Raw genomic sequence first — 20,886 nt, forward strand, 5'->3', positions numbered from 1 at the left:
GCGATGATGATAGTGGGAAAGATGATTACTGTGAAGGAATTTGCGATGATGATGATAACAACGACGATGATGACGAGGACGATGATGATGATAATACAAAAGAGCTCACACTTGGTCAAGAGGAGGGGGAGTAGTGAGTAAGCTAACCGTACCTATTTAGGGACATTAGCCAACACGGGCCACAAAAGAATTCCAGCGTTCGCTGTATCATTGCAACGCTTGCTGGGAACGAGAAAGACGCGTAATAGCGCGTGTCTGCAAAATTGGAATTAACATGAAGGTGTGTTGCGACTACAAGTACGACGTGGAAATGCTTGTCTCAAAACGTCAATTGCAAAAGCGATGGCCAAGAAGATGTCAGCAGAAGCCTGGACCGAGGCGTCTGAATTTCACAACGCTTCTTACAATTCCTTTCAACCGTCTAACTTACCATGAAAAATCTCTCTCTCTCTCTCTCTCTCTCTCTCTCTCTCTCTCTCTCTCTCTCTCTCTCTCTCTCTCTCTCTCTCTCTCTCTCTCTCTCTCTCTCTATCTATCTATCTATCTATCTATCTATCTATCTATCTATCTATCTATCTATCTATCTATCTATCTATCTATCTATCTTCCCCTCTCTCATTCTGTCTTGCTATCTCGCTTTCTCTCCCTTCCCTAGCACTGATGACTGATCCCCTGATTGGGTATGTGCCTTCAAGGTCACTATCATCATCGTCCCCATCACGATCGTCATCGCCATTTTTAGCTTCCTCGCCAGCGTTCCACTGGATCATTGCTCAGCTTGCATTTCAGCGTCATGAAAAGAACGTCCTGATAAGCGCAGGAAAGTCATGGTAAGCGTCTCCGATAGGCCTATTTTCGATGTTGAAGAAGCAGTGGGAACTTCAAACTGCATGCCCGTTACAATAGAGCTATCGAGATTAAAAAATTAGCAGTGGCGTAGCTCGGCTATGCCAGGATACACGTAGCGTGAGCTAAGGTTCAGCTGCTTATTCTTAGCTTTCCTGGTTGTCTAGGATTAGCTTGATTATCATGATTACTGCTGCTTGAATGACACACACACGGTATACGCATAATGTGACACATGTAAATTTATCAAACGGCTCCGGCGAAGCGTCACCAATCGCCCCAGAGCTAAGCTGGTTCCACAGGCGTACGCCGGTATTGCTGCGATGCACGACCCATCGGTTCCACACCCGGCCACTCCTCGCTTGATCATCACGTGGACCGGGCCGCCACGTGCGGAGCGGAGGTCGGCGAAGTCACTGGAAGCGTGGGGTGTGTGAGAGACGCCGGGCAGCGAGCAACGTTCTGTGCGCCCTGTGACGTCACTGCTCCTCGCGCATGCGGAGCACGGCTCTCCAGGAGCCACGAGAAACTGCTCAACCTTGGCTAGTAACGCACGCTACAAAACACGCCGTAACTTTGCATGAAGGGGAGGGTTTCACTGGTAGGTGTCACAACGATCGTGTTTAAACATCTTGAAACACAGCTCAAAGCGATACGGGGGCGCAAAGGCAATAAGACATCTAATAAATATTTTAAATATTTCCGCACTAGTGTCCCTGTCCGTGTCGGTTTGCGCTGGGTTTCAAGATGTTCAATAACCGCTGCCATCTGGCCCGATTGTTCATTGTGCGACTGTATTTGCCTCGCAATGCACCACGTTGACTAATCTGAACCCGCCCTGCAACCCGATCTCGTCACAACGTGCACCGCTTATATCCTGCCTCCAGGATCGAAAGTCGGCCGAAGGCGCCGACCGCTCCTCGCACAGCTCGCTGTTTGGCCACTCTGCGGGTTCCTATGTCCCGGCGGGCGAAGGGGCTGCGGTGGCGGGCCCTGAAACCGCGTCGATGGCTCCGCCCAACGAAGAGGCGTTCGCAGCGCAGCAGGCTGTGGACGGCGTGTCTGACCGGCTGCTGCCGCTGCTCATGGCAGCCGGCCTGGTGGGGGGCTTCGTTCTGGGCTTCGCCATCCGTGCCACCGACCATCCCTGGACCGACCGCCAGGTCATGTACGTCGGCTTCCCCGGTGAGCGGCCACGGGGCAGCGGAGCAACGGGATGACTGCTGTGGTAGAATACGACGTGTACTTCGCTCGAATCGACGAAAGGGGAGGGGCCGCCAGCTCTGCTCCAGCCTTGCACCATTAGTGCAAGCTTCTCCAATTTTTTTTATTGCGTTCTTCTGCAGCGACAGTATGCGAGGACTCATTCGTTCGGGATCTTTCGCCGCGAAAAGGCCTGACCTACAGCACCTCCGCTGTTATACATGCGAGGCATAAAAAGTGTAGACCTCCAGTCACCTCAGCTCTAAAGTCGTGGCGGGAGGGGAAGTTCTTTCTTGTCAGGGTTCCGATTATGTGGCAGCAGAAATACGCTGTGCTTCATAAACTTTCTTATCCATCTCCTGCTGGCAGTAAAACTAGAGCGAAGAACATCGAAAGGCGATTTCAATTTTCAACTTGATTGTACGGCGCACGCAAACTTTAATGCTAGTTTTATCGAGGTCAGGTACGCGTTTAGAATCGTACAAATACATATTTGAACATACAAACGCGAGGGGTTGGCCCTGTCAGGAGACGTTTGAAATAGCAATCTCCTTTTGGCTTGACTCGTGGGCGTGACGCACCCAGAATTTATCTTAAGATTACATTTCATTTCATTTGATCCGAACTTCTGGTAGAGTTCACGGAGATCTTTGTGCGCAGGCGAGCTGTTCGTGCGGATGATGAGCGGCGTGACCCTCCCGTTGATCAGCTCGAGCGTGGTGGCGGCACTGGGCAGCAGCCGGCTGCCGGTCATCGGCCGCGTGTGCGCATGCTCTCTCGCACTGTCACTGTTCTGCAAGCTCCTGGCGACTGCCGAAGCCCTCTCCCTCGCTATCGTACTCTCTCCGGGCAACACGGTGCGCCTGGACATCCAGACGGAGCAGTTCAAGCAGTTTCCGCGCCTCTCCACCGTAGCCACCGACCGCCTTCTGGACCTCGTCAGGTCGGAGTGCGCTGCCTTTTTAAACACGATAGCCTTTCTTCGGCTACTCGAACGTAAAAATTTTGCTCTGTCTGTATGCCTGTCTGTCACTCGATTCAATAAGCCAGCCGAAGTGGAACAGATGCTAATAGCAAAATCTAAACGTCTACGTCCGGTGTCAATGTTCATACTTGTCAACATTGTTGAACAAGAACTTGAGATAACGCAAACATAAGGCAAAAATCAATACATGAGTGATATTTGGAGTGTTCCTTCATTAAAAATTTACGGATGCTTGCTTTTTGCGATATAAAATAAAATACTACGTCAACTGCAGAAAACCGTCGCCTGCTGTTGCCCGCGCAACCTGGCGGAATTTTAAAAAATCAAACGGCAACAGCAACGAAAGGTTCCACTAGATAGGTTTCCCTTTCCGCTTGGAACGCTCGTGGAGTAGGGCAACGTGGTTGTATAAACGTTGTAGTAGAGTGTCTGGATTCACGCGCGCCTCCGCCGTACAGCTGCGCTGGCATCGAGGCACCCGGCATGGAGCAATGGAACGCGGTAAATTTAAATTCTTTTGGACAAACCTCTAGCGTGTTATCTCGGGAGGGAAGACGGGAGAGGAACAGCATGACAGGTGAGTGGGAAAGAGAAGGGTGCATTTACTTGCCAGAAGCGCCAGTCGACTGTCGTCTTGCGTCCACATTTGCAACGGAAGGAGCAAATACGCGGCCAATCTTTTTGAGGAGGAACTGCGTTCGTACGTGAGTCGATACGCATTTTTAAAGACGATAGTCTTTTAAATGCAGAGCATTTCAGTAGCTCACGATGTCACCCGCGTTGTCCCGTCGTAGTCCGCACCGTCGTTGTCCGCACCCCTCCCCCTACACTATATAAAAGAAAATACTATCCGGCGCCTGGTTTCGATCCCTCGACCCTGCGGGCGGAACGCAATGTACGTGGTGCTCTACCCACTGCGCCACAAAGCCGACACAGAATGGGACGCTACGAACGCGCCTTATATTGTTGACTCATTCAAATTACTGCTGACGAGCGCTCTCTCGTCAGCCGTTGCCACAAGTGCAACATTAACGTAACGCAAACTACTTAACGTCGTGCGCCCCGGAAATGCTCTGCATTTGATCGTTCCCCTCGCGAGGGGGATGTTTCACTGCGTCGCCATGCGAACAGTTTTTTTTTCTTTATTTCCTTTTTTTTAAACATTTTTACAAGTCAGCGATGTAATAAAAAGCGCCTGCCATGTTTTGGCTGGCGGAAACTATTGTAAACATCAAATGATGTCAATTTTTGAAGCACTGGCGAAATTCCCCGTCAGGATTTTCCACTTCGTACAACTCGCACAGATAGTTCGCTCACAGTTTGCGCATTGACATCCGCATGGCGCACCGCCATTCGAGAGCGCCAGATACTATACAATCCTAAAAGCATGATCATATCATGCGGTACATCGTCTTCATTGTTTACACTGAGGAACCTGATTCCATAGGGTGTCACCGGATACTCCGTCTTTAGGGTTCTCATGAGGGCGTTCCAAAAGAAAATGGCATCCCTACAGTCTATAAACACATGTTCTGTAGTTTCAGGTTTTTGACAAAGAACGCACAAGTTGTTCCAAGCAACAAAAAGACCTCGCTCTTCCATCCATGTTTTCACAGGGAGTGTGTTGGTGTGCAATTTAAAAAAGAAGGTTTTCACAGAGGCTGGGATTACCATAGCTTTCACAGTTTGCCACGCTTTAGTTTCTTCGACTGCTCGACCTGTACCCATAAATTTTGGTCTGTCTGTATGTCTGTCTGTCCGTCTGTCTGTCTGTCTGTGACTCGATTCAGCCCCCCGGCCAAAGTAAAAAATTGATATTGCGCAATAGTCTTATATACTCACAGCCACACGTAAACGTCTAAGCCCGGTTTATATGTTCATACTTGTCAATTTTGTTGAACAAGAACAAGACATTACGCAAATATAAGACAGGACATTAGTAAACAAGGGATATTTACAGTGTTCCTTTATTAAAAAATTCATGGATGCTTGGTTTTTCGATAGCAAATGATATTCTACATCTACTGCAGAAAACCGCCGCCTCCTGGCGGCATATGAAAAATCACGCGGCAACAGCAACGAAAGGTTCCACTAGCTAGGTTCCACGTTCTGCTTGGAACGCACGTGGAGCACGGCCAAGCGGCTCTATAAACCTTCTAGTCGGCCGCCTCCATTCACGCGCGTCTCCGCCGTACTGCAGCGCTGGCATCGAGGAACCCGGCCTGTAGCAGTGGAACGCGGTAAATTCAAATCGCCTTGCGCAAACCTTTAGTGTGTTCACCTTGGAATGAGCGCGACGGTAGAGGAACAGCATGAGAGGTGAGCGGGAAAGCAAAGGGGGGCATTTCCTTGGCAAATGTCTACCACGACTATCGTCTTTTGACGACATTTGCAACGAAAGGAGCAGATACGCGGACAATTTTTTTAGAGCGCTTTGACATTATGTCGATTTGTCGATGCGTTTCATTCTTGAGATAAAAAGCCTCACTAGGCTGCGGACGAGGAAAAGGGGGGAGGGGGGCACTAAAGACTGCTGCTTACGTAATCTCAGGGCGAAAGCCTAGCGACGCCTATCCTCGTCCAACACCGACAGGGCGGTTCCCGTTCCGGCTGTAGTGTTGTACCTGATACATTTGCTACACACAAACAGTCACAAAAACAGAAGCGGTACTATTTTACCGTCTCAGTGCTATATGGGCATGCACTCACACCCACATAAACCCTTCCTTGACCCAACTTAACCCATCCTAATCCACCTTATACTACTTTAATCCCATTTTTTTTTCACCTTAATTCGTCCTAATGCACCTCAAACCATCTTAATCCCACCATACTCCACGTTACTAAACATTGCTATTAATCACTAGTCAACCTTGCGTCTGCTTTTGGCTTTCCTTTGGGGAGGTGATATTTTCCTGTATACAACATTTCGTGCTGTTCGTGCCGACGCCAGTCGTTCAGGTTAGCGCTCCAATGATAGATATTAGCCTTCCGCCTAAATAACATCATCGCAGATCATCGGGTTTGGGAATCAGCGCCTGGGATAGACAGTAGTGAGATTAGGGCAATCACAAAGGTGTTTCTTCTCGCATCAGTATACACAACAAAAGAAGAATGCCAATACAAGTATGATATTGATAGCTTGTGGAAAACGCAGACAATGGCTTTTGCGCATGCTAATAAACAAACGCATATTAAGAAACCTTGTAATAACAACATCGCAATTTTCTTTTCATTTCAGAAACTTGTTTCCATCCAACATAATCGAAGCGCATGTCTATAGCGTAAGTTATTGCTGCTCTCGGGGCTTTTATAAATTATAACCGTCGCAAACATGGGGTGAGTTAGTGCCAAGGCGCGGAAAGACGCCCCTCACAAAGTGTACGATCTAATTGCAGATTTTCACCGTGGGAGATCCGCACAACTTCTCCTTGCCGTCTGCCAGGGCTGGTGAGTTGAAGCAAGAGAGAGCCTGCTTCAAAAACTATTCAGAAGCTCCTGCAAGTGTGTTTTAGTTGTTTCCGTGGAAAAAGTCATACGGAGGCGATCACTTAAAGTCTAGAACACCTGGCTGACTTTGAATTAGGCCGATTGCTTTGTTAAAAAATTGACTTCAGGGTTGGAGGCTGTTTTATGACGTGAATTTCTGGTCGTCGTAAGCAGCTTCAGAAAGAAGAATGCGGTTCTGGTGATTTGGCTGGTACTAATGTCACCAGCAAGGCTGAAGGGGTTCTGGGTAAAAGGAGAAGCGCCAAAAAAAAAACATGAATCTTTAATCCACCCAGCATACAGCTAGACCGTGCACAAGAAATGAAGCCTGTACAAACCAAAATGCGCGAATGATGCGCACAGGTTTGTACTGATCCATTTGTATTTTTGTCTGGTTTGTCCGGACCCATTCAAGTGCGGTCAAACTAATCTCAAAAAGTGTTAAGCGACGATTCCAGCTTTGGGTACCTTGAAAGGTTCTAATCGACTAGTTCAGGAGAAATCCTGAATGTGGATTAAGTTTCTGCGAGGGACAAATTCCAAAATTTGAGGGAATGTGCAGCTTAAGTTGGCGACAAACTTTCTTTCGCAGAAACCTACTCCACCTTGGGTATTTGTCCTGGACTGGTCGATTAGCACTTGCCCCTTACTTGGACTTGTTTATCAATTTGCTTTCGCGCTATAAACGGCTAGCCTCGTGGTAGCTCAGTAAGTAGAGTAACTGCCCTAGGTGAACGGTGTGATCCTGGACTGAAATCCGGAGTATGACGAATTTTCCTTCAACTAAAGTTTCTGAGAAACCCGCAGAGCTTTCCTTTGTAGCTGTACAGCTGCGTCTCAGCTGGATGTCAAATTATTCCTCGTCCGCCCCGCAGAAGAGTCTCGCACTCCCCCTCCGTCTGCCGCAAGCAACGCCGGCGAGGACTTCCACCTGACCAAGACGTTCGGCTCGAACCACCTGGGCGTTCTGAGCTTCAGCATCCTGCTAGGCCTCGTGCTGGCGGCGTTCCGCGACGACCAGAACGTGGTGCTGAACGTGTTCGTCAGCCTCAGCAACACCGTCATGACGGCCACCCACATGCTGCTCTGGTTCGCGCCCGTCGGACTCTGCTCCACCAGCATGGCGCTCGTCCTGGGCGCCAGGGATCTGCAGGTGATGACGGAGTGCATGACGGGAGCTCAAATGTCAGCCGCATTCGTATGCCGCAGACGAGCTGAGATGACCGAGTCTTTGAGCACGACTGCGCATAAGAACTTACCATCCCTTCCTTAAGAAAGTTGAGAGAACGGGCCTCCAGTCAATCGTCAGACCTTCAAAGACCCAAATCGCAAATCCATGCGATGATTTTTCGCGCACTAAGGAAACGCATATATATGAAAGATCTTAATGTATACCGATACGTGGTTTATGAGATAAAGGTATAATATTGTACTCCTTCTTCACGACCGGTGCGTGTATTGTCTTATCTAGAACCGTTCCTTTTTTGCGATTTCCAAGTGACCATTTTGACACAACGGGGACCCGGTTTCACACACCCGTCGCGTGTCCGCAGATCTTATCAGAGCTTTTCGCTCCACCAACCAGCCTATGGGGAAATGCATCAGTTTTTTTGACAGGACGTAATCGGTACAACTAACAATTCTTTCGCTTTAAAGGGACTGTGCCACACTTTCTTCAACTTTTTTTATATCCTAAATGCTTGCAGAACGTAGTCACCCAACACACCCAGTACTTAGATCAGAAGGTCCGAAAGTACCTCAGCCAAAAATTACTGCTCTATGCCCACCAGATAACTTGGAAACTCACTCTAAAGATTTTTCTCTCCTTCCCGTTCTTGACGCTCTAAGACGGCTCGAATTACGTCACTAAGGCCACGTAGCGGTTGTTGGCCGGTTTTCCTTCAGTTGCAGCAATGGACGATTTTAGACAGAAACTTTAAAAAAAACCACAAAATGAGAGCCGAAATGGAAGGCTTATCTGGTGCGACGAGCAAATCACACAGTGCCGCTCCGTGCTGGCGATAACTATAGCTTTCGCAGCCGTTCCACACGCGAAGGAAAGAGTGAAAGCGTTTGTCGAAAGTGTTGCAGGGTCCCTTTAAAAGCGTTTTCTACGTACGCCAATGCTAATTGCCACGCAAACGCTCCTCACCTTTTCCAAGACCCTCGCCGGTGACCTGTCGATGTACGTGATGGCCTTAGTGGCGGCCATGGTCCTCCACGGTGCCGTCGTGCTGCCCGCGCTCTACCTCGTGCTGACCAGGCGCCACCTGTGGCCCTTCTTTCGGAACATGGTCTACCCCATCTCGGTTGCTTTCGGAACGGCCTCGAGGTATGTGCAGTTCGGGATTCTTTCCGGGATTCATCGAGTGATCAGCCAGCGCAGCCGGCAGATCTCCCTGCGCAACAAATAAAAACTATATCAGATTGTTCATGCTGACGAAAAAATTGCCGCGGTTGTGCTAAGTTTGTCGAGCGAAAGCTAAGCTTTCGCTACGGCAGCACGCATTGAAAGTGCACACAATTACACCGAAGACAACTGATCATTCCAAACCGGAAGGGTGTTTTTTTCTAATGAGTTCGGGGAGCTTTGCAATTACATACAAGGCGAGCCATTTTAAGATCGCGCAGTGTGTGGCTCAGGACGGCGCCTATCTCGCCTGCATTAACAGCAGGTATTACGTCAGCAATCACATTTGTATTTCCCACTAACAGAAACGCTGACTAACAAAACTCACTCACTCACTCACTCACTCACTCACTCACTCACTCACTCACTCACTCACTCACTCGCTCACTCGCTCACTCGCTCACTCACCCACTCGCTCACTCACCCACTCGCTCACTCACTCACTCACCCACTCACCCACACACCCACCCACCCACTCACTCACTCAAACATTGGCGCCGAGTGGAATGTGCCTAGTTTAAAGGGAGCAAGCCACTTTTTAGGGCGCAGCCCTTTGGCGGCCGTCTCTGGGCTGAGCCGCGTTGTCGGCGTAACCGAGGCAACGATGGCCTGGACCGACGAGTGAAAGAAAAAATTGGCCGCGTATCTGCTCCTTTCGTTGCAAATGACGTCAAAAGACGATAGTCTTTATCGGCTTTTGCGAAGTAAATGCCTCCCTTCGCTTTAGCGCTCACCTCTCATGTTGTTCCTCTTGCGTCGCGCTCCTCCCAAGGTAAAGACGCCAAATGTTTGCTTAAATCATTTTAAATTTCCCGCGTTCCACTGCTCGAAACCGGGTGTCTCGATGCGAACGCTGCCGTACGGCGAAGACGCGCGTTACTCGAGGCACCCTACTTTAATGTTTATAGAACCGCGTTTCCCTACTCCACGTGCGTTGCAAGCAGAACGTGGAAACTATCTAGTGGAACCTTGCGTAACTGTTGCCGGTTGATTTCTTAAAATGGCGCCAGAAGCTATAGTGGCGCGGGCGACAGCAGGCGACGGCGGAGTGAATTCTTTTTCTGCAGTTGATGAAGTATTTAATTTCGCAAAAGTCAAGCATGTTTGAATTTTTATAAAGGAACACTGCAAAAAAATCCCCGCATTTCCCCAAGGGGAAGAATGTGAAAGTGCGAATGCACGAGTTGAATTTGCGCGGTTCGGTAATGTTCGCGAAAGAGAGATCACACACACACACACACACAACTACAAAGAAAGAAAGATGCATTTATTCACAGACACCTATTTGTGTTGTCGTTGTACTTGATTGCTAGAGCGGATCTCAGCTTTGAAATTTCGTGTCAGTACTCCTTTAAGCAGGTGCATTAGCCCTTCTCACGCCCGATTCTTGGCCAATCCCCCACGTGGGTATGTGCCATGTCAGCGGCCAGGCAGCGCGCGCCCATCTCCCCCCGTTGCCAAGGAAGACGAGGAGATTCCTGGCCAATCCCCCACGTGGGTATGTGCTATGTCCGCGGCCAGGCTGCGCGCGCCCATCTCCACGTGCGCGGACATCGCCGGTGGACGCTGGTTCAGGGTCGCTTAAGAAGTGCATTGCACTTAATATCACTTCTGTATTGATTTGTTGTCTTATATTTGCGTAATGTCTTGTTCTTCTTCAACAATGTTGACAAGTATGAACATTACACCGGACCAAGACGGGTAGATTTAGCTGTGACTATATAAGACTATTGCGCTGACATTGTTTTGCTTTGGCCGGGTGGCTGAATCGAGTCACAGACAGACAGACGGACAGACAGACAGACAGACTAAAATTTCTGGGTTTAAGTAGCCCAAGAAAGACTATCGTCTTTAAAAGCGAAAGATGAAAGAAAGCAAAGGATGACAGTGTCGCGAAATTGGGAGGGGAGGGCGGTTCGCTGTGGCGGCGTGAGCCAGCGCTCTCCGAAAGTATGCGGTGGAGGAGGGGAGGGGGCAGTATGCTGTGCCCGCACGAGGCGCTCGACGGCGTGACGCTGGGGCGAAAACGGGAGCGGGGCGTGCGAGGGACTATGATGTGCGTTCGCTCCCTAAGACGCAGTTCGCGGTCCCTTCCTGAGACGCATTTCGCGCCGCCGCCGCCGCAGAGGCTCACCACAGCTCCCGTCGAGAGAACCGACTTGTGAGGGCTGCCTCAGCGCACTGCTGCTGCGCCCAAATATCGTACTAGGGAGTATCGTAATCGCCAGTTCATTTTTTTTTTTTTTTTTCACTTTTCTACATGTCTAAAACATTGTTGCGGCTTCACGCACATGCGCAGTTCCGCGACGGTTCCGACTTCGATCGTGGCGCTCGAGGAAGGCCTTCACTTGGACCCTCGACTGGCGCGCTTTCTGGCCCCAGTCGGTGCCATAGCCAACATGGATGGCAGCGCCATCTATCTGGTGATCACGGTCCTGTTCTTCGCCCAGAGGAGCTCTATGGGCTTCACCGTCGGCCAGTACCTTCTGATCGGGTGAGTGTGTGCGAGCAAAACCTTTGCGGCAAGAGACAGGCATAGGATTGCCCTACGGTGTCGCAAGAAGATTTATCCATCGTGACGATGGATAAAGCTTCTCCAACCACAAGCAATTTATAAACTAATTAGCGGAAATAATTTTAATTTGGCAGCAAACTTTCCGAAATCGGGTGGCGATTCGCAGTGTCGAAAGTTGACACTACAATAGGTGTACCGGTCACGTGACATAAAAACATAGCAGCTACTGTAACTGCTGAAACGTTTGTTCACTTATTGAAAACCGTTTTAAACATGTATTTGTATAAGATTAAATTGTATATGTACTTTCAACCTTATTTTGAAAATTTTTAAGACACGCCGCCCGCTGCCGCTGGCCGCTGGGTTGCTCTCAGTGTGGCTAACTGCGCCTCCAACGATAGCGTTCAGTAAACAGACCCAGTGAAGGAGCTTTGACAATTCTGCCTGAGTCATGGGCGTTTCTTCTGCCGAAATATTCGATTTCAGTTTCCAAATACGCCAACGGCAGCTTTAAAAAACAGGATGCGGGCGGAGAGAATCGAACTGCCGACCTCCACAACTTGAAGCCAGACCTACCGTCCATCCCAACAGATGGCTCCTTCGTGCAAAATAGACTAGTGAATTAAAAAAAAAACACACAAAGGAATAAGAAATCCTGCGATTCACACTTGTTTTTATCTGGAACCAAGTTCTTAAATATCGCTTTCAATCTCGCATACAGCGAAAAGTACGTTGCCGCGCTACTGTATGTCATGGATGCCAGCATTAATTTTGGGAGGACAGTTACACGGCTCGTAGATATAAAAATTTCGATTAAAAAAGTTCAAGGGTGTTATGAGCAAAAGTGCTTTTCGTTAACGTTCTTTAAGGAATGCCCTTATACTCGAACATATACTCGAACATATACTCGACAAAAATCGTTTGTCTGTCCCTTTAATTATAATAGAATTTTTTTTCCGATCCGGCGAGTGATACCGCTTACCCCTTGGTAAGGCTGCCTTGGAACCAGTTGTTCCTTCTAAGAACATATTGCGTCCCCCTGCGTGAAAGTTCTATGAAGAAGTTCTATGTGCTGCCTGGCTGAAAAACCACATCCCTCATCCACGAGACAAACGATGGCGCTCTTTTACAACAGGTTGATGTGCATTGTGGAAAGCCTGAACACGAGTCCTACGCCGGAGAGCAACTTGGCGGGTCTCGTCTACCTCATGCAAGTGCTCGAGATTCCGATGCAGGATATCGGAGTCCTACTCTTCACCGACTGGCTTATGTGAGCACCACAAACAGCCAGTGACAGCAGCGCAGCTTTGGTCAGAAGACACCGAACCCAAACATGCTTGCCTCAACTCTTAAAGTTCTCTCTAGCTGTATTCCTCTCCTCTCTCTCCGTCTCCCCTCTCTCCCTTCTCTCTCTCTCTCTCTTGCTGTGTCTCTGTTCCCCCGAGCCTAGAGAAGCAAAAAAATTCGCAAGTATCTTACATTATTCCTTTGAGGTGAAAGCCTGAATGGTGATGCACTAAATACAGATACATGATTTACTTTGTTTCACGCTTTTTCGACACTCACGTCCACCGTCGACTTACCTTTTCTGCTCTTCGGCATGGATATTTTACCGGAAACCCTTATAATGACGTCCACGCCAATTCGCTCTGTCGGCCACATCGGTCCGCTTTAATTAGTCAGCTTAAAGGAGCCATGAAGACAGAATACAAGTTTGTTTTATTCGAAAGATTTCGCGTTTTATTGCGCCCCCAGCGCTTGTCCGGCAGCAAATGCTGCCCTATTCACTGAGAAATCGATCAATTTAGGTTAAAATTTTGATTCTCCCGCCAAATCGTAGGTTTTTGTAGTCACAAATGACGTCAGAAGCGCGTGTATTCAAGCGAAATTCCACTGCGTCATTCGGGTTTGCGGCCTTGCTGTCCGTCAGCCCTCCCAGATGGCGCTGCTATAGTCATCCACGAAACATTGTCCGCCATTTCTTTTTTTTAGCGTATTTGCACCTGCCTTGTTTTTGTTACTGTAAAAAGTGATCGTCTCATGAAACCTGGGGTATCCTCGACAAACAGGGTCACGTGAGAGAACGCCGCTTACGCCAATCGGCCAGTGTCCTGTAAAACAACTTCAAAGCGGCGGAGTGCTGTGCAGCTAAAACAAAAAACGTGCGTTTTTTTAAATTTCATTGTTTACCGCACCATTCTTACTGCTGTAAAATGAATATGCATTACACTTAAGCGCAAATAGTTCGTTCAGAAAGCCTATAAGCTGTGCCTAATTTCCGTTTACTTTTTCCGTCCTCAGCCAATCGCACAGCTGAGCTCATGTGACATCATAGGTTCTGTTGCGGGAAATGAGCTAGTGGATCGCATGGCCGTTCCGTTTTTTCCTGGTTATGTAGCTTATTTGAGCGAAGTGTGCGTTAACGGTGGTGTCGATATGATTCTATCGAGGCAATCTTTCAAATGAACCGAACTTGTGTTTTGTCCTCATGGCTCCTTTAAGTAGCTTCGTCACTTCCTTCTTCGCGCGCCCCGCTGCGGTGGCTCAGTGGCTAAGGCGTTGTGCTGCTTAGCACGAGGACGCGGGTTCGATTCCCAGCCGCAGCGGGCGCTTTTCTGATGGAGGCGAAAAGCGAAAACGCCCGTGTGTACGTGATTGCGGCACACGTTAAAGATACCCAGGTGGTCAAAATTAATCCGGAGACCTCCACTACGGCGCGCCTCGTCGCCTGCGTTGCGTCGTCGCGTTAAACCCTACAATCAATCAATCAATCAATCAATCAATCAATCAATCAATCAATCAATCAATCAATCAAAATCTATCTAAATCAATCTGTCTGTCTGTCTGTCCATCATTCATCCATCGATCCATCCATCCGTCCATCCAACTGTCCGTCCATCCATCCATCCATCCATCCATCCATCCATCCATCCATCCATCCATCCATCCATCCATCCATCCATCCATCCATCCATCCATCCATCCATCCATCCATCCATCCATCCATCCATCCATCCATCCATCCATCCATCCATCCATCCATCCATCCATCCACCCATCCGTACGTCCGTCCGTCCGCCCGTCCAATGTTTCTTCGCTTGTGTGGCTGCGTTCTTCTGCTTTCTTCTTCATCTGTGGTGTACTCTCATGTACGGCCACATCTCGCTACTGCCCAGATTAAGCTCGCGCTATGCAACATCTCGGGCCATAGAACGCTTTTTTTTTTTCAGCGAGAATACTTTTTATACGATTCTGACTGCTTCTCACTCAAGGACGTTGAAGGTCTGCGGAACTACGGGACATTTAAAGGGACCCTGCAACATTTTTTTCACTATTTTATGAGCCCTAAATGCTTTCACAACGTAGTCAACAAACACATCCCGTACTTAGAATGGAGATTACAAAGTACCTCAGCCAAAAAACACTGCCATCTGCCCGTCAGATAACTTAGAAAATGGTTCACGAAATTTTTTTTCTCTTTCCCGGTCTTGGCGTTCTTCGACTGCTGTCATTGCGTCATAACAGAGGTGTAGCGGCTGTTGGCCAGCTTTCATTCAACTGAAATCACGCACTGCCGCTCCGCGCTGGCGATAACTACAGCTGTCACAATGCTTTCAGACGCGAACGAAATAGCGAAAGGGCTCATCGGAAGTGTTGGTTGATTGATTGATTGATTGACTGTAGGGTCTAACGCGCCGACGCAACGCAAGCGATGAGGCGCGCCGTAGTGGAGGGCTCCGGGTTAATTTTGACCTCCTGGGGATCTTTACCGTGCGCCGAAATCTCGTACACACGGGCGTTTTCGCTTTTCGCCTCCATCAGAAAAGCGGCCGCCGCGGCCGGGAATCGAACCCGTGACCTCGTGCTCAGCAGCGCAACGCCTTAGCCACTGAGCCACCGCGGCGGTCATCGGAAGTGTTGCAGAGTCCCTTTATGTTTTTTTTTTTTTTGAAATCTTAAATTCTGGCAGAACGTAGTCGCCCAACACACCCGGTACTTAGACTAGGCTGTCGAAGGGTACCCCAGCTAAAAATTACTGCTCTATGCCCATCAAATAACTTTGAAACTCGTTCAAAAGATTTTTCTCTCTTTCCCGGTCTTAACGTTCGCCCGAATTATGTCACTGAGGCCATGAGGCGGCTGTTGGCCGGTTTTCCTTCCGTTGCAGCTATGAACGCTTTTCGATAGCAACTTTACAAATAAAGCCACATAAACAATTAAACGGAAGGCGTATCTGGTGCGACGAGCAATCACGCAGTGCCGCTCCGTGCTGGCGATGACTTTAGCTTTCGCAGTGTTTCCAGACGCGAAGGAAAGAGTGAAAGCGTTTATCGCAAGTGTTGCAGGGTGCATTTAAAGAATGCGAGGCGTTTCTCAAGCTACCGCGAAATGTCAGGTCACTTCAGCTCTCTGTCCCGTCTTTGCTCCCGCAGGAACCGGCTGGCGAGCACGGTGAACATGCTGGGCGACGCCGTGGTTGCCAGCGCGACGCAGGTGCTGTGTGCCACGTCGCTAGCCCGAAGCAAGCATGTCCCGGAGGCGCCACACGCTACGGAAGAGCCCAACGAACTCCCCGGCTAATGCGTACGCACGCTCCCCGACATTCGGGCTGCCCTGGGCACTTGTCGCGAAGGAACCCCCCAAGTGGCGGCATTTTTTGTGTGGATTCAATTTCATTTTCTGTGAAATAAAACCGTCAACGTAAGCTCTACGCCGCTGTACCGCGCTTCCCGGATGGGACAAATGAACGTACGACGGAGAGCGAACTAGCACTCATGGGCGATCGCTCTCAGGCTATGTACAGCGTATACAGTAAAAGCTCGTTAATTGGTTAATTCGAACTTCCGGTTAATTCGAACCGGAGGCCTTATACGCCTCGAGTGCGGCCTGTAGGAGCGCCACTGGAATCCCCCTAGCAGCCGCGGGAGTCTCCGGCCCGCTCCCCCCTGTCGCCGTTGCTTTTGGTGCTCGTTCAAGACTGCGATTTACCGTTTGTACGCGTTCTAAATACAGAATAATGTAAAACGGACACTCTGTTTTCAAGCGTGGTGTGTTTAGGAGAGTATAAACGTTTATGACGCGATTCGGTCTGTACGAGCGACAGGTGTGTGTCACAGGCCAGCGTCCCGAAGCCGGCATGTGCAAGCAGCTGATTGCAATTCCGCTGTCCTGAAATTTAGTGGCACTGTCTCCGCAAACAGTGTTTCCTCTGATGGTCATGTTGCGGCCATACACTATGTTGTAAATCGGCTTTGTGCGCTTACATAATCTAGCGGAGCACTCATACCTGACAGCACGCAAGTTACTCTTGCCAATACCACATATCTGAAATTGATCACTACCCTGGACGAGCCAATGCGGCATAAATTTCATAAACATTCTACGAAATAAGTAAGATGGATAATGTAAAATTATACTCGGGAGTCAGCACACGACGACAAATTTAATGCTGGGTCGTCTTGTCGCGAGGTGAGCGCTCGCAGATCATGTTACATTTATCCTCCACGAGAAGTGCGGAGGCGGGCCTATAGAGTAATCCGCGTCCGCGACTAAACTCTTCGAAACATAGTCATATGACACAGGGAGACAACAGAATCAAACATAAACCGAAATCAGGGCCTCATCAGATACCACACTCTTCCAACGAGCCGGGGTGTGCGAGATTTTGGCGCACGTTAAGGAACTCCAGGCAGTCAAAGTTAATCCGGAGCCCTCCACTACGGCGCGCCTCATCACCTCCGTTGCGTCGGCGCGTTAAAAAAGCCATGAAGAGAGAAAAAAAAGTTTGTTTTAATCGAAAGATTAGGTGTTTCATAGTACCCCAAGCGCTTTCCCGGAAGCAAATGATGTTTTATTCACTGAGAAATTAGGCAATTTAAGCCAAAATTTTAAATCTCCGGCTAAATTGCACATTTCGTGACGTGAACAATAGCGTTATACGAGCCGGTTCATGAAACAGATACTTAATATGTCGACTTAGTATAGCACCACACGCGGGAGTCAGACAGGAACCGGAACTCGTGCCGAAACCGAGACGGCGGCAGTTTTAAAAATACTGGTAAAACCTAGTGCACCCGCAGCCCTAGTCATGGAATCGCCTGATCCGGACAACAAAGCTCTCGTCGAGGAGCTCGGGCTTGCATTTAACAACCTTACCCCACTTGAATGCTCAATGCTTCTACGTGCATGAGCGGCAGGACTTGTGGGATACGCGGATAGACCATAAAGCGACCATTCCGCGATAGGCACAACAGACGAACGCCCAGCCATCGGCACCGCTGCCTCGTCAGCCGCGTCGCCACGGACGGATACAGTCTGGTACGTATGTGCCGTATTTTTATTACGGTTAATAATAGTTCAATTTCAGTAGCAGTATCGCTTATGCCAGTTGTCCGGTGTCGTGTATGGAAAGCCGTTCGCGCGAGCTCTCTGCTCCGACCAGAAAGATACGAGCGTCAATGCGCGGTGTGTACGGTATTTTTTTTCCAAGCTCAGTGCGCTTTGACGGCGATTTGACGAAGTCGGCGACGAGCGCCAGCATGTCCCAGGAGTGAGTTAACGTAAGGGTCCCTGCCGTAATAACTTCGTCAGAAATGAAGCGAGCACACTCGTACTTTCTTTAGCTCTCTTTCTCCTCCGTTTTCAAAGTTGACAAAACGTAGCCACTTGCTTCGCCGGGGTTCGTCGTTGGGCAGCACATGAAAGGACATCTCTTCACCGGCGGGGGTGTCGCCCTCCCATTTTTACGTGGTTTCATTAACTTATACCTTGGTTCTTGCTATAAGGAGTGAGTGGGCACATAGTTAACAACGCACAGCCTTTGAGTGTACTTAACATTTTCGCGTGGCTTATATTCCCATAAAAGGCACACGTTATTGTCAGCTATTGGGTTATCACATCCCAGAAACATATTTTTCTGCGACGTACATATTCGAAGCACAGTCGCATTTTTGTCGGCGCTGCAAAACGAACCAATCTCTTACGGTGCCAATATCAGCAAGTCTAAACGAGGCGGCAATAACTATAATTCACTTGTGCTGACGTCTTCGAAGGTGACAATGATGATATGCTGTTGCCGTCGCCGATGCCCGCAAGAGCGGCCAAGAAGCGCGCAGAACCGCCTGCCCGGGTAGCTTTTTTGGCGTTCGAGCGCTCTAACAAGAGGCAGCTGTTTTTTTTTAGTGCCCTAAACGTGCAATTTGCTTACACACGTCACCATAACAAGTTGTTTGGTGCGCGGAAAGGCAAAGAGAAGCGAAAGAGAACCAAAATAGTGCATGACCACCTATCAGCCACGCAGCGCTAATCCCGTAAACACCGCGGAGAAGCGGCGACAGGCGGCACAGCGATCGCGAAACTCGACGCGGGGAAAAACTCCCGATAATTCGAACAGGAACCGGTATCCAGAACGGGTAATTCGAAGTGTGATCCCCTGGTTTCCATCGCTACTCGCAGAAGGAGTCGGCCCAGAGTGATTACAATGGGTTGCAAATACAAACTAAACCAAGTTTACTACAGGTGCAAAACGATGAAACAGAAAAACAACAGCGTGGCGCGCGCACTACGCTCCTGCAACAGCTTATTTCGCTTCTACAGAAGGCGCCGCGCCACCGGTGCCAATGCTCTGGCGCATCCCATTACTATTTAGGAAACATTATTTACGAAATCACGTACCTGCCACAAACGTGTAGTAGCGCCCAGTTCGCGATAACAAATCCAGAGGTGGCTTCTTTGTGTTCTGCCCGTGCAGGGTGGCGTGATTCCTGTTCATTCTAGCGCCCACACGCTAATTCGAACTCCACTTAATTCGAACAATTTTATGGTTCCCTTCGAATTCGAATTAGCGAGCTTTTACTGTATATACTACGACAGCTACTGACGTACGGTTATTCGATTATGACGGCTTTGCAGAGAGGATAATTCATTAGTGCGCGTCGTAAAATGTGCGCTCGCGTTTTAAGTAGACATCAGGTTATATAATTTCAAGTCACAACTCCTCCTCCCCACCACTCTTGTATTCAGGAGAAGGAATTAGTCAATCGCGCTCTTTTCTGGTTAACTTTCGTGCCGTTCTTTTACTGTCATATATACTTCCTTGATCCCTCCACCGTTAACGAGCAATGGAAGGGGTTGCTATTTAATTAGAATAAAAGAAAATGCGAGACTCTCAACAATGACATCCAGTGCGTTAATAAATACAAACGAAAGAGCACAAACAAGCCTAAACAACGCCTTAAACCACTACTATTGCCAAATAGTCAATTCCACTTACAATAATGCAAAAGTCCTTGCAACCAGACCATACAGCCAGATGGAAAATACTTGATTTTCAATAGATACGGAAGATTAAGGGCCGTCTCGAAGTCTGTGGTCTCTATTCCGATGTGATGCGGTTCACAAAGGCAGGCGCTCCATTCTCGGTCGAGGCGGCCGCTTTCTGATGGAGGCGAAAAGCGACAACGCCCGTGTTGTGGAGATTTCTGTGCACGTTAAACATCCCCAGGTGGTCGAAATAATCCGGAGCCCTCCACTGCGGCGCGCCTCATCCTCTGGGTAGCGTGGGCGCGTTAAACCTCAATCAATCATCGTCAATCAAAAAGGCGATTGCCGGCGGTTGGCGCGTTGACGGCGATGATGCCAGCGAGTCCTGTTATCGTTTCCCTGATGTAAGCTCACTCACGTGCTCCTTAGAAGTGCGACTATGCTTCGTCGTGCTATAAAAGCGGCACCGAGATTAACTTAGAAGTGCACCGCGGCTCCTTAAATACAGTTGCTCGAATACATTGAGTTTCGAAACACACGACTGTAAATATGCAAGAACGACACACCATTCTGCACGTACTGTACGTAAGGTACCAATAAAGACTGTCAGACGATTTGGCTGTGATAACAATAAAATATCGCAATGTCTAGAATGTCGTCCGACGACATTCGAATATTTACGACTAGGCAAGCACAACCCCAAGCGTCTGTCGCTCTGGTGTACTAAATGTTCCATCATAGCTTCTTGATGCCAAAAACAATGGTTCGAGACCGGCTCTTGCCTCAATGATTTTTTTCACCTGTGAATTGAGTTATAATTTTCATGGCTTAAGTTTCTTTTTGGCGTTTTGAATGATTGCTTCGCCTTCGTTAGGTCGCGGTATGCTTGGTTAGGCTGGTTTGTTCTGGGATACCTTACTTTACGTTACGTAGGGCAATGAAGTGCCCGGTGGGGAATTTTTTTGGCTGTGTCTAGAGCTGTGTCCGACAGTCGAGACAAAATTCCCCCCCCCCCCCCTCACCCGCAGCTTACTAAAACTGAAGTAGTATTACTCCGGAGGCTTCAAACAAACACTTTTCCTCACCCAACTTGGCTACAACGGATGTACCCCACCAATACCCTGCCACATGTAAATTCTGCCCTAACCCGTGTACCCTCACACACATGGTCTTGCG

The 20,886-nt window shown here is 48.9% G+C and overlaps 1 protein-coding gene across 1 annotated transcript; it reads left to right on the forward strand.

The window, feature by feature from the left end:
- Positions 1-1,721: 1,721 nt before the first annotated feature.
- Positions 1,722-16,060, forward strand: LOC144163237 (excitatory amino acid transporter-like). Its single transcript, XM_077694105.1, has 8 exons — positions 1,722-2,031; positions 2,710-2,992; positions 6,276-6,309; positions 7,365-7,676; positions 8,686-8,855; positions 11,233-11,427; positions 12,584-12,718; positions 15,882-16,060. The coding sequence occupies exons 1-8, from the start codon at positions 1,854-1,856 to the stop codon at positions 16,027-16,029; spliced, it is 1,455 nt and encodes a 484-aa protein (XP_077550231.1). The 5' UTR covers positions 1,722-1,853; the 3' UTR covers positions 16,030-16,060.
- The last annotated feature ends 4,826 nt before the right edge of the window (positions 16,061-20,886 follow it).

This window comes from Haemaphysalis longicornis, unplaced genomic scaffold, assembly GCF_048455015.1.
Source record: "Haemaphysalis longicornis isolate Haplotype H1 unplaced genomic scaffold, Haemaphysalis longicornis Haplotype H1 scaffold_12, whole genome shotgun sequence".
Lineage (NCBI taxonomy): Eukaryota > Metazoa > Arthropoda > Arachnida > Ixodida > Ixodidae > Haemaphysalis > Haemaphysalis longicornis.